This window comes from Chrysochloris asiatica, unplaced genomic scaffold (genome assembly GCF_000296735.1).
Source record: "Chrysochloris asiatica unplaced genomic scaffold, ChrAsi1.0 scaffold00050, whole genome shotgun sequence".
NCBI lineage: Eukaryota > Metazoa > Chordata > Mammalia > Afrosoricida > Chrysochloridae > Chrysochloris > Chrysochloris asiatica.
The window spans coordinates 5,310,102-5,324,765 of record NW_006408568.1 but is presented as its reverse complement, the minus strand read 5'-3'; the positions used below and the strand labels follow the sequence as shown (position 1 = coordinate 5,324,765).

Below are 14,664 nucleotides of genomic sequence, written 5' to 3'. Positions count from 1 at the left end.
AAAAAAAAAAAAAAAAGCTAAAGAGGATAGAGAGAAACACTGTTAACTGATGATATATGGAGGGGATAATAATCAATGTAATGAAACAAGCATGGTTGAATGTGAAGCTGATGATGTGCCCTGTAAACTTTCACTCAATCCAAAATAAAAACATTTAATTAAAAAAAAAAAATTAGCCTGCTATATCTGGTCAGACATTTAATTAACTCACCCCTAATGTGATGGCTAAGGAGCTCTGGTAGTGCATAGTGGTTACGAATCAGGCTGCTAACCTCAAGGTCAGCAGTTTGAAACTACTAGCAGTTCCACGGGAGAAAGATGAGGCTTTCTGCTCCCATGAAGATTTACAGCCTTGGAAATGCTATGCAGGGTCGCTGAGTCAGAATCGACTTGACAGTACTTAACAACAACTACAACAATGTGATGGCTGGAACTGCAGTTGCCTTGGCAGAGCCCGATCAAATGATTTCATAGGCCTTATAAGGCTGGACGTTCCCCATCCCTGATTTACAGTCTCAAAAACCCTAAGGGGCAGTTTTACAGGGTCCTAGAGCAAGAAATTTGGAAGACAACTTTCTGGCCAATTAATTGGGAGAGTTCTGTATTTGTGCTCATTCCAAAGAGAGGTGACCCAATAGAAGGCGGAAATCATTGGACAATATCTTTGCTATCCCATGCAAGTAAAACTGTACTTAAGGTAATACAGAAAGAGCTGTAAGCATACATTGACAGAGAACTTCTAGAGGTTCAAGATAGATTCAAAAGAGGCTATGGAACAAGGAATATCATTGCTGACGTCCGTTGGATCTTGGCTGAAAGCAGAGAATACCAGAAAGATGTTTTGTTGTTGCTGTTATATGCCATGGAGTCGGTTCCGACTCATAGCGACCCTGTACACTTGTGCTTTATTGACTATGCAAAGGCTTTCAATTGTGTGGATCATTACAAGCTATGGACAACACTGCGAAGTATGAGTATTCCGGAACACTTAATTGTGCTCATGAGGAATCTGTACCTGGACCAAGAAGCAGTTGTTCAAACAGAACATGGGAACACTGAATGGTTTAAAATTAAGAAAGGTGTGTGACAAGGTTGTATAATTTCATCATACTTATTCAACCTGTATGCTGAGCAAATAATCCGACAAGCTGGGTTATATGTAGAAAAATGTAGCATCAGGATTGAAGGAAGACTCATTAACAACCTACGATATGCAGATGATACAACCTTGCTTGCTGAAAATGAAGCGGACTCAAAATACTTACTGATGAAGATCAAAGAGCACAGCCTTCAGTATGGATTGCATCTCAATGTAACAAAAACAAAAATCCTCACTGGACCAATAAACAATATTCTATTCAATGGAGAAAAGATTGAAGTTGTCAAGGACTTCATTCTTCTTGGGTCAACTATCAACTCTCATGGAAGCTGCAGTCAAGCAATCAAATGAGGTATTGCATTAGGCAAATCTGCTGCACAAGACATTTTTAAAGTGTTGAAGAGCAAAGCTTGAGGACTAAGGTGTGCCTGACCCAAACCATGGTATTTTCAATAATGTCATATGCATGCGAAAGCTACACAGTGAATAAGGAAGACCAGAGAAGAATTGATGCATTTGAATTATGGTGTTGTAGGAGAATATTGAAAGTGCCATGGGCTGCCCCCAGAACCAACAGATCTGTGTTGGAAGAAGTGCAGCCAGAGTGCTCCTTAGAGGCCAGGATGGCCAAACTTCGTCTCTCATATTGTCAGGAGGGACTTGTTGCTGGAGAAGGATATCATGTTTGGCAAGGTAGAGGGTCAGAGAAAAAGAGGAAGACCCCCCAGCGAGATGGATTGGCAATATGGCAGTATCAATGGACTCAAGCGTGGCAACAATTGTGAGGCTGGCCCAGGACTGGGCAATGTTTTGTTCTGTTGTGCATAGGGTTGCTATAAGTTTGCACCGACTCGCTGGCACCTAACAACAACAACATGTGGTGACTATGAGTCGGAATTGAATTGCTGGCAATGGTTTTGGTTTTGTTGTGGCTTAAAGGTGGCAAAGACTACAGTTTCAAAACTTTGCCTCCGTCCATTACTGCTAGTCCTGAACTTCTTGTGTTACCTTTGTTCAGCTCTAGCATATATCAAAATTTAGCTATTGGGGACATGAAATGTCTGTGACTGGGAAAAGAACAGCCGAGTTTAAAGTAGCCATGGCCTTGATTTTGTCATTTTTAAATGAGGTAGTTGCACTAATAACTGATTCTCAAAGAGAAACCCCTTTGTCAAACAAGAGTTTACCTTGACCTCCAACACAGATCCCTGGAAAAAGCTGAGTCACTCTGACTAAGGGAAGGTTTGAAGGACCCCGAATTGAGACCACTTAAGCCTTTCCTTGCCTTGTCTTGCAGTCCCTGGGCAACTTCAGGCTGATCCCATACTCCAAGGAAGAAAACTTTGAAAACCACTAGTAAAGGAGCCCTCCCTGTTGGTGTAGTGGGTTGGTGGTTCAAACCCACTGGCAGATTAACTGTAAAGATTAACAGTCTCAGAAACCCTAAGGAGCAGTTTGATTCTGTCCTCTATATGGTATAGGAGGATAAGCACCGAACTTGGTCATTGCAAGGCTGTCGGTTAAAACCCACCAGGTGCTCTTGGAAATCCTATACAGGGTTGCTATGACTGCACTGAGACAACAACAACACTAGGGGTTCGAATCCACTGCCATCAAGGTTTGTTTTGGTTTGGGATTAGGTCATTACTAAAATCTTCCCTATTACTTAACCTATGCTGAAAAAGGTAAACCCCAAAAACAAAACAAACACGTCATAGATTCCAGAGTTTAAGCAGAACTCACTTCTGGTTATCTACACGATTTGCTTCCATGTGACTGGTATGGAGCGGATCTACTTTGTTCCAAAACTTACTCTATTGAGATCATTTTCACTACAGCAATTCTGAGGAATGAATTATATTTAAAAAAAAAAAAAATTGTTAGACACCCTTGAGTCTGGCTTCCATTATGTATTGAGAAAGATGTGGATGGTCAGTAGAGAACAGAATAGCCCGGCCAGCCAAAAGATAAGAAACAGATTTGGATGGGAAGAACCATAGATTTGAGGGCCAGACGGATCAGAAAATTAGCAACTCCAGTGTTCTGTCTCCATGAAAACACAAAGTTCATTCATTCATCCAGCATCTGTTGGATACTCAGGCCCCATGCTAAGCACACCCGCTCCCCAGAGCAAAGAAGATGCAGGTCTTGTCTACAGGAGGCACAGAATCCAACAGGGAATGTTGTTGTTGCTAAGTGCCATGGAGCCACTTCTGACTCACAGGGATCCTGTACGGGGTTTCTGCGGAGTGGCTGGTGAGTTTTCAACTGCGGAACTTGTGGTGCAAACCGACCTTGTGGTCCAGTGCATTCTCCTGCAGCATCAGCTCAGGACTCCATTCAGCAGGGGATGGAAGTGGCAAAGACATACTCTTACAACCATGACACAGGTAACAGGGGGGATGCAAGGTCTTATTGGGTTTGGAGTAGAGGGGTAAACATAAGCTTGAGGAGGGTGGGAGCTTTGTCTCTTTACTCACTGTTATAATCCCAGGGTGTACCTGGGTGGTACAAATAGAAAGGATGGAGGTTCGAGTCAACCCAGAGACACCTTGGGAGAAAGATCTGGTGATGCATTTCTGGAAAACTCAGCCATTGAAACCCTATGGAGCACAGTTGTTCCAAATCAGGGATGACTTGTATTTTCATAACTCCCAGAGTCTAGGACTCTTGGTGTGGTAACGGTAGGATCAGCACTGGACTGCAAACCACCAGGCCAGCAGTTCAAACCCACCAGATACTCCTCGGAAACCCTACACTGGGTTGCTATGAGTTGGAACCGACTCGACAAAAGAGGCTAGATCAGTGCCTTGGGACATCCTACTGGACTGTTTTGTGAATGAATAAGCTGAGGCCCTGAATAGAGAACTAAGTGGCTTGTCTACATTTCCCTTGGCCTTGAGAAGTCTGCATTCACGTGATTGTTGTTGTTGTTAGGTGCCCTTGAGTTGGCTCTCACTTATAGTGAACCTGTATAGAGTTTCTGAGAAGGGTGGATTTGAACTGTCTACCCTGTGGTTAACAATCCAGTGCTTATTCTATAGTGTCATACCAGGACTCCATTCAAGTGGTAGAGGGAGAAATAGAGATGGTCAGAAAGAAAAAAAAAAAAACACAGGACAAAAATATTAGCAAGTATAAATCAGGAGAGCAGTATCTCACAGATAGAGTTCAAAGGGAAACAGCTGCTTTTGGAGGCTGCTCTGGTTTTTAGCTTTGGGGTAAACTTGGAAACCACACATTATAGGTCAACCTCCCCTTGTCTGAAGGGTTGTGACAGAGGTCTCAGAAATATGGCATGGTGCATCTCCTGGGCAGGGCACAGCTAGGCCCACAGGAGCTAGAAAGATGTAGGAGATAATGGGGCAAGAACATGGTTGAGGCTCAATTTAAACTAAGTCTTCCTGATACTCCATTCTGCTCCCACACCATCCATTCCCAATCTCTCCCAGCATTTATCTCAGTCATAATGACACCATGACCCATGGAATCTGTGTTTTTCCTGTCCCTTGTCTCCACAAGAGTAGGGAATGCATGTCTTGTTCACTTCTGAGCACCCTATAAGTAGCCTGGTACTAGACCCTCGGCTGAATGAATGCTGGTTTGTACCTGGAGAAGGTGAGTTCTGAGTCAGGGTCAGGTCAGAAGTGGGGAGAGAAGAAAGAGAGTCCCCTGGAAGGTCATCAGCTCACCTCCACGCTGCTCAGCCACTGTCGGACCGACAGGAAGGACTGCTTGGCTGTGAGGTCATACATGACGATGACACCGTCGGCCTTCCTGAAGAACTGCTGGGTGATACAGCGATACCTGCCAGATGGGGCCGTGGGTCAGTGGGTGTGCCCCCATGTGGGGGAGTGGGGGGAGGCATGGGGACAGCAAGCTCCTCACCTTTCCTGCCCAGCAGTGTCCCATAGCTGCAGGGCCACCCAAGAGTCATCCACATTCACCGTCTTCACTTGGTAATCGATCCCTGCAATATGGAGTGGGCTGTCAGAGCTCCGAGGGCCAAGGCCTCTTCATCTCCTGATCAGGAGAGAGGGCACCTCCAACAGGTCTGGATTCACCTCAGCCCCGTTGTGCAGCTCCGGGAGGTGAGCACTGGACAGGGAGCCACAAGTCCTGAGTTCAAGTCCTGTCTCTGCCACTTAACCTCTTGGAGCTGCAGTCTCTTCACTGTAGTGCAAGCCTACCCTTTTACCTGACTGAGCACTATACTCAAGGACCAGGTGAGATCATGTGAAAATGACATTCCAAAGCAGACAGAGGTTAGTACTCAAGAGTCTACTCTAGCACTGGGAAGATGGAGAGACCGTCCTCACTTAATTTCATTCTCTTAAAAAATTATCCTAAAAACATTTTCAGAGTTTCCCTAAATAAAATTCCACAATCCTGAGGGTGGGGTAGGTGGGTCATATTTGAATCACTTTGAAGGGACTTAAGTATGTGGGGAAGGAAGAAGGGAGACGGTGGCAGGTAGAGGAAAGGGCTTGTTGTTAAGTACCTTTGAGTTGGTTATGACTCATAGCGACACTGTATGTGGCTTCCAAGGAGTGACTGGAGGGTTTGAACCACTGAGCTTGTGATTAGCAGTTCAGTGTTTATCCAGAGGGAGAGGAGGGAATCAAAGGTCTCAGTCACCCTCCTGACATGGGTTTCTTTTGAGCTCCTAATCACAGACATTCACAATCAGGGGTTATGAACCCCAGAAACAATGAATAAGGTCAGTGAAATGCATTCTGCATCTCCAAATCAACTACTGATTTCAACTCATAGACACCCTTTAGGATAGAGTAGAACCACCCCATAGGGTTTCCAAGAGTCTAAATGCTTCTGGGAGTACACAGCCTTATCTTTCTCCTCCAGCTGAGTTGCTAGTGGGTTTGAACTGCTGACCTTGTGGTTAGCAGCCTAACACTTATCCCACTGAGCTACAGGGCGGCTTCCTGTGTCTCAAAAGACAGGGACTTTAGAGAAGGCTTTTTGAGTCACAATCCTCTCTCCCACATCCTATAAGAAGCCTCACAGATGCTTAAAGATGCTAAGAAAGTTTTCTCCCCTTAATGTACCAAATGTGGGAGAAAGAGGAGGCTGTCTGCTCCCATAGAGAGTGGTGGTGGTGGTAGTGGAGTATGCCATGGAGTTGGTTCTGACTCACAGCAACCCTGCATGGAGCTTCCAATGCTGTAAGTCTTTACAGGAGCAGAAAGCCTCATCTTTCTCCCATGGAACAGCTGGTAGTTCTGAACTGCTAACTTTGAGGTTATCAGACTGACTCATAACCACTATGCTTTGGAAATCTACAAGGCAGTTTATTTTGTCCTGTGGGGTTGCAGTGAGTTGGTTTAAGGCACCAGATCTTAGAACTCTCCCATCTTCAAAAAGATCCAGCCTCTGGAAAGCACCGGAAGGGATATAGCAACAGCAACATGGACAGGCAGAAACAGAAGAGACAAAGCACATCACAAACTGGCATTAAATGGAAAAGATCACCCAGCCATTGTGTCCGGGCAAAGGCATTAAGGGCTAGTGAGTGGAGGAAAGGCGGCAGTCTTCCACTCTGCAAATGTCAGGACCAGCAGGGACTCGAGATGCCCTTTGCTTCCAGATGAGGGCCAGAGAGAGGAATGTGTCCATCTGGCTAGAGAAAAAGAGTGACCACTCCCACTGGTAGGTTTTCATATGCCCTGTCTCCGCCCTCCTGGTAGTACCCCTGCACAATCACACACACATAGAGAGGGAGAGAGAGACACATGGTGAGATGAAGAAACAGAAGTCCAGAGAGGCTGTGCATGCCCCACAATGGCCAGCAGTTGTGAAGAGATGCAAACGCAGTTTGGGGGCACCTTGCTCTGGGCCCCGGGACACTGGGCAGCTTAGCTCAGGCCAGTGCTAATGCTCCCATCCAGACAGTTTGCAAATGGAATCCAAGTATGGGTTTTCTTCTTGGCTTTCCTGGCCTGTGCCCAGGGAAGAGTGAAGAGAACTTGCTTTATGATAACAACACAGAGGAAAACCTACCATTACCAATAGGCCTTCAAGTTTACCAGCAAGTGGGTCCAAACAAAACTTCTGGGGCAGAACCTTTCTCTTACTGGGAAGGCAGGTGGGTACAGCTGGGGCAGCCATTTCCTGGCTACTTCAACCTTCCTGCTCTACCTCACCAGCTAATGAAAACATTTAGCCTGAGGTTAGAAACTTTGCCTTGTGGGGATCGAAGTGGTCAAAAGAGAGCTAGAAAAATGCGTTCTGTGCTGTGGGGACCTTGCCCAGACTCCCTATTGGATACACAGTGTACTTCTCCGGCCAGCAGACAGGCAGGCTGGGGGAATCAGACGGACAAGCCTACAGGGCAGGGGTGCGATAGCAGAACACAAGGAAGTTATAGTTCAGTAGAGAGGCAGCACACAGTAATACGTGGCCAGAAGGACCTCGATTACTTATTTCTAAGACTGCCCCGGTTCTAAGAGTCCAGGAGTAGAGACCCACATTCTGAGATCCTTTCTCAGCTCTGCCACTGATCAGCTGAATGACTTTGATGATATCATGTCACCTCAGTTTTCTTGGGCTGGCGGTGGGGGGTGGGGGTGGGGGTGCTTCATTTTCTTCATCTGTGAGATGAGGTGTGGTAGAGGATGTGGGTTGTCCCTGGGTGGTGCAAATACTTGACATGCTCAGCTGCGAACTGAAAGGTTGGAGATTGGAGTGCCTCAGAAGAAAAGCTTGGTGATCAACTTCTAAAAGATCACAGTCATTAAAATCCCTATTGCACACAGTCCTACTTTGACATACTTGAGGTTGCCATGAATCAGAATCAACACAATGACAACTTTTTTTTTAAGAGCAGAGGTAGGATGTAAATTGGGAAGTCATGAGCTTTAAGATTCAGTTCAGCTGTTACCATGAAGTACGCCGTGGAGACGTGTGGGTTACAGCTGAGCTGATGGACTTCAGGAAAGGGACGTTAAGAAAACAGGCCCAAGCTGACTTTTACAGCAGGGCTATTTTGGAGTGGGGAGGATCAGCAAGATTGTCGTGACTAAAAAACCTACAGAACCTCTCAGTGGCTTTTTTGTAGAGCTGAGCTGGTAGGGATTATATTTGGCCAGAGATCCGTTCTGGCATTGGACTGCTTGTTTCCCTGGGAGCTACAGCACTGTGAGTCTTATCTCTTCCTAGGGAGCATCTTCAGGTGAGACACCTGCTCACTGACATGTGGACCAGAGCTAGGCCCGGAGCCTGACAGGGGACCTCATTGGAGCCATTCACTGCAGATTTTGTACAGTGTGATGAAGGGCCTTCCTGATTTGGAATCTTTGATTTTCCCTCCCTCCCTAAATTATCGATGTTTCCATAGTTGGCCTCCTGAGAAGTGCCAATCAGTCTGGGTTTTTTCTCTACCCACCCCACCCCTACCCCCACCCCCAGCCTTCCATCTCAGAGCACAGGTGGGAAATGTAAACGGATCCTGATTTCATTGGCAGGAACAGCACATGGAACAAAGGGCTCAGCATCTGTGCTTCAGCCATGACTTTTGGGACCCACCCCATTCTGATGCTTTCCTAGGAAGGTGAGCCCACCTTCCTACAGTTGTGGCTTCCTGAAGCACTTCGCTGGGTGCCTCAGACTCACTCTCAGCCAATGCTTTCAGGCCAAGCCAGGCAAGGCTCTCCTGGGCTTGATTGACAGATTCTGCCCTCTGCCCATCAGGCCTTCTTCTTGGGAAGCTCTCTGCCTTTGGGTGGAGTGGGACAGAAAGGAGGGAAAGGCTCTGCAGGAAGGATGGGACAGCCTGGGGGAAGAGACCCACCTGTGGGAGAGAAGGTAGAAGAAGAGGCAATTTAGGATGAGAGAAAGAGAATGGCGTAGATTCAGTTTATGGAACAGAGCCAAAGGTGGTCTGGACAGAGGTCAAGCTTGAGAGCAGTCTTAGGTAGAATCAGTTCCCACTCACTGAGATCCCATGTGTGTCAGAGTAAAACTGCTCCATAGGTTTTCTAGGGTTGATTTTTCAGACACAGACCATTAGGTCTTTCTCCCAAGGTGCCTCTGGGTAGACTTGACCTTCTAACCTTTACACCATCTAGAGACTCCTTGTCTCAGCTTACCCAAACCTTCCATGTTTCTAAGTGGAGCCCATTTAGGGAGTATGTTCTCCCAGGGTTGCACAGCTGTGGGTGCAGGGTGGGACAAGGCTTGAGGACTTTTGGTACCCCACTGGTGCTATGTCAATGGACTCTGAGCAAGCAGCCTCTTCTGTCAGCACCAACCTCTGCCCACCTTCTGTGGCAGATAACTGTCCTTGCCACTGGGCCCTGAGGAGGTACAATCCAATATTGTTACCAATACTGTGGGTGGAATAGTAAGTATGTGTATATATGTAGGGGGAGGAATCAGCACTAACCAGCTGATAGGACCTCAGTTTCCTGATCTGTATACTGGGCTCATAACAATGCTTGTCTCCTAGGGTTGTTGTGAAGATAGACTGAAATCATGAATATAAAATCCCTTAGTAATTATTCAGGTCATATAAATATATCCAGATCATTCAATATATTTTCAAGTGTCATTGACATACCCACTCTGTTACATGGTACATCAAACCCAAAACCAACAAACCCACTGCTGTTGAGTTGACTGTGACTCATACCGACTCTAACCAGGGCTCCTGTAACTGGCACGTGGTGTTGTTAGGTGCCATAGAGCCAGCTTCAACTCACAGCAGCAGTCCTATGAACAGTAGAACAAAACGTTGCCATATCTGCCCCAACTTCACACGTGTTATGTTAAGCCCATCATTGTAGTACAGGGACAATCCAGCTCCATCTTGTTGGGCATTTTCCTCTTCTTCACTAGTCCTCTACTTGCTAAGCATGACATCCTTCTCCTGACAAAGTACATGAGACGAAGTCTCACCATCCTGGCTTACAAGATGCATTCTAGCTGTACTTCTTCTAACATAGATTTGTTTGTTCTTCTGGAACTTTCAACATACTTTTGCCAACACCACCATTCAAAAACCACAAATTCATCTCCTGTCTTCCTTATTCATTGTCTAGTTTTCACGGGCATATGAAGTGATTAAAAATACTATGACTTGGGTCAGGCACACCTTAGTAATCAAAGTTACATTTTTGTTCTTTAACACTTCAAAGAGGCCTTTTACAACAGATTTGCCCAATGTAGTAATTTGTTTGATTTCTTGACAGCTGCTTCCATGAAATGCTACATAATAGGTACTTAGTGGATTTGTTACTTAACTTGGTGGAAGCTAAAAGGTCATTAAAGTATCTCAAACTATTTTCCCCCTAATCTTGCCGTATATTCCAATGCAACTTTAGGTTAAGGGATTCAACTCCTTTGGTGCTGTTAGTGTTGGACTGCAATTCAAAAGGTCAGAGGTTCAAGCCCACCAGGCACTCCAAGAGAGAAAGATGAGGCCGTCTGCTCCCATACAAATGTACAATCTTGAAAATTCTATATAGGGTCTCTATGCATCACAAGTGACTCAATGGCGTGGGTTATTAAAATAAAACATTTTCCAAGACTGAAAACACATTAAGACATGTAGAATACTTTCCCCAGCTTCCACCCCCAAGTGCACACATATACATACAGTTGGCCCACTGTGGGGTGGGATGGTGTGGTGGCAGGGAATGGGTCTCAGTATGGGTTATAGATTCACTACAGATTAAATTATGTTCCCACAAAAGATATGTTGAAGTCCTAACCACCGTACCTATGAATATGACCTTATTTGGAAATAGTGGCTTCCTTTTGTTATGTTAATGAACCTACACCTGTGTAGGATGCATCCTAAACCTAATCTCTTCTGAGTAGACGCTTATAATAAAAGTAAAACAAACATGGAGAGTCCCGTGTGCACACACACACACAAGCACAGAGAACTACTACTCCATGGGCGTACAAGCCAAGGAAGGTCAAAATGCTGAAAGATACCAGAGTTTTTCCCCAGGGCCAATGGGGACTGTGACCCTAATTCTGCTGGTTGTGTTGTTAGTTGTCTTGTCTGTTCCAAGCCTGAATTCAGACGCCTAGTCTCCCGGAGACAATGGCATCCTCTTCTTTAAAGCCACCCACTGTGGTACTGGTACAGGGCAGCACTAGGCCATGAGGATACCCCTGGTCAGCCCTGGAGGATCATGAGATCCAGAGTCCTGCACAAATGGGTGGAGTGACAAAAGGGACACAGGTGCTCAGAGAGAGGACAGAGGGGCATGAAGCCCAGTATTGCCACCTTCAGTTCCATTCAGGACTGGATCTGTGAAGCGTTCAGTGGTACCATCACGTGGAGAATGAGCTTAAGGACTTCACCTTGCTCTCCCAGCCTCACTGGAGAACAAAGCCCCCAGTCCCCACTGCCCTTCCCTGCTCTAACCCTTCCCTGCTAACCCCTGCTCCCCTTAGGGACCAGAACTCACCCACAGTGGCTGCCATGCCTGGGGAGAACCGGTCCTCACAGAACCTCCTCAGGAACGATGTCTTCCCCACACTGGAATCCCCCACAAACACAATCTTGAAGAGCCGGTCTGGGGTGGAGGGAGAACTTTCCTCCTGTAGATGGCAGAGAATCCAGCTTGGTCCTGTAGGCTTGATGCACACCAGCTGCTACATAGGTTACAGGGGTCTATGGGAGGGTGGGGGCCTGGCTTCCAGACCAGCACCAGGGAAGCCTTTACAGCCTTGGAAGGCAGGCAACTGTGGACTCAGAGCCTGGAGGCTCCTTCCAGCATCAGTAGGAGGGAAGGAGGGACATCCCTTGGACCAACATTTATCGACCACTTTCTGTGTTTTAGGCCCTGTGCGGGGCCTGAGGCCACACAGAGGAGAAGGCTGGCCCTGGTTTATTGTGGAGGGGAGGAGGCAGGCATGCAAACAACTACAGCACAAAGCACTAGGAGTTCTGGGAGCAGACAGGTGAAGTTAAGGACCCACAAAGAAGGCGGTTTGGAGTCAGGCTTAAAGAGGAGGCAAGGAGTCTCTAAAGAGGTGAAGAAGGACAAGCTGGGGTTTTTGCAGGAAGAAGGGGAGGTGGAAAAAGGAAGACTCATCTGTGTCATGAGGGGGTGGGGGGCAGAGACAGCCAGGTCGGAGCTAGGGGCCTCTTATGCCTACCCCATTAGTGCAGGCCTGGGCTAAATGGAGGCTGACTTACTTCCCTGCACACAACCCCTGCCTCATCTCACCTGTTCTTACTTAAGACCTCACCCTCCCTGGATAATTAAGTTGAGAAATCCTATGATGCCAGGTCACTGGGCTGGGTTTTCCAGGGTCTGCTGGCCACTCACTGCTCCTTCTCCTCCCAGTGGGGCTGCACTGGGGGATGAGAGACTGGGACACTGAGGCCCAGAAAGGAAAGAAACTGGCTCTAGGACACACAGCAAAGGTAGAGGCAGAGTAAGGGTCCTTTCTGCTCCACTGGCTATCCCTTCCTCCTGAGAGCTGCTTGCTCGCCCTCATCCTGCCCTCACCCAGCCCAGCACTGCCTGGTGGAGTGAGGAGGCTCTTTCAAATCTATTTAAGAGTGGATTTAGGGAATTAGCGCTTCTCTTTGTGCAAATACTGTAATAGAGTGACAGCCTGTATTACCAGTCCTTGAGCTTCAGAGAAAAGCCATTAACAGTCTTTTGGGAAGAAACCAATCCCATGCAGTACTTAAAGGGGAACTCAAGGTCAACTCATAGAATTTAAAGTAACCTTAAAACATCACCATCAACAACAAAATGCAACTCAACAATTCTGTCCCCTGCTCCCTTGTCTTTATTCAGGCAATGCACAAGGACATCGACTCTGCTGGTCTCCAGGTGCTGCACTGCTAACTGTCCTCTGAGACTAAAAGTTAATGCTCTCATCCATCAATTCCCAGACACAGGCATGGCGTGGTGGATGTGGGACAGCATGGGACAGGTGGCACTGGCTGCAGAAGCGTTGGCTGCCTGACTCGCAGACCCGTGTCTGTAAGCAGAACCACTAAACACATTGTTTTAGAAGGCCGAGTACACTCGCGCTCAAGCTCGTGCACTGGCCTCTGAGTACAGCCCACTTGCCGTACAGCCGTGAGATGGCAGGCAGCGTACGGAAAAGTTTGGGGCTGGCAAGTCAGGAAATTGGGTTCGCATCCTCTCTCCCTCCATCTCCCCATCCTCTTTTTAAATAAAACATTCCCAAGACAAAATCCACTGCCATTGAGGTGATTCTGACTCCTAGTGACCCTGCACATGGTTTCTGTAGCTATAAATCTTTACTGGAGCAGAAAGCCTCATCTCTCTCCCTGGGAGTGCCTGATGTGTTTGAACTGTGCATCCTGAGGTTAGCAGTCCAGTGCTGATCCTACAGTGCCACACCACATTGATAGATATATAAATCTATGAAGATAGAGGGGGCTTCAAAAATTTGTAGATAAGTGGAATTAAAAGATCATGGATTTTTTCAATAAACTTTTTGAAGCCCCATTGTATATATTTTGTTCAAAGAAATGTTAGATATTATAAGGAGTCCTGCTGGTGCCATGGGTTAGGCACTGGGCGGTTAACCACAAAGTGGGTGGTTCAAACCCACTAGCTTTCTGCTCCTGTAAACACTTATAGTCTCGGAAACCTTGTACAGTTGCTATGAATCAGAATCTACTCCCTTACAGGGGGTTTGGTCTTGTTTCATATAGAAAATTTTATTCTGCTCTTTAGAATGTTGTTAAATTATCTGTATTGTTGTGTTGTTGTTAAGTGCCATCATATTGGTTCCAACTCATAGTGACTTTTGGTCATTTCCTTAGGAAGGATTGCTCCAATTCAAAGTGTTCGTTTAAAAGGATGTATGTGACTCAGTAGGTCTAGTACTGGACTGAGAACCATAAAGTTGGCAGTTCAAATCCACCAGTTGTTCCTTGGAAATCCTATACAGTGTCTCTAAGAGTTGGAGTTGACTTGACGGCACTTAGCAACAACAACAATTTTAAAATTCTTGATTCATATTATCCAGCTACTACCAATATAGGCCCCACTAGCTTGTGTGTCCGGTGTGGCTCTGTAGGATTAGCACTGATCTGGTAACTGCAAGGTTGGCAGTTCAAACCCACCAGCTGCTCTCAGAAACCATAGAAAGGGTTGCTTTGAGGAGCTCTGGCAGCGGTTATGAATCAGGCTGCTAATCTCAGGGTCAGCAATTCAAAACTACCAGCTGTTCCGCAGGAGAAAGATGAGGCTTTCTACTCCTGTAAAGATTTAAAGCCTCGGAAACCCCGTGCAGGGTTGCTATGAGGCATAACCGACTCCACGGTACTTAACAACATCAACAAGAACAACATGAGTCAGAACCAACTCAACAGCACAACAGCCTGGTATGAAGAAGTCCTGATGGTCATGTCTGAGCTGCTGATCGCAAGGGTGGCAGTTCCAACCCACTAGCCACTCCTTGGGAGAAAGATAAGACTGCCTACTCTGGTAGCGTAGTGGTTACGAATCGGGCTGCGAACCTTAAGGTCAGCGGTTCGAAACTACCAGCTGCTCCCCGGGAGAAAGATGAGGCTTTCTACTCCCGTAAAGATTTAC

The 14,664-nt window shown here is 46.6% G+C and overlaps 1 protein-coding gene across 1 annotated transcript in view; it reads right to left on the bottom strand.

The window, feature by feature from the left end:
• EFCAB4B (EF-hand calcium binding domain 4B) overlaps positions 1–14,664 on the bottom strand; it is a 141,429-nt gene that overhangs the window by 38,230 nt on the left and 88,535 nt on the right. The window contains exons 12-14 of the mRNA XM_006862681.1: positions 11,539–11,671; positions 4,988–5,069; positions 4,792–4,906 (exon numbers count right to left, since the gene is read on the bottom strand). Coding sequence (XP_006862743.1) covers positions 4,792–4,906; positions 4,988–5,069; positions 11,539–11,671 — 330 coding nt within the window. The remainder of the gene's footprint in view (positions 1–4,791; positions 4,907–4,987; positions 5,070–11,538; positions 11,672–14,664) is intronic.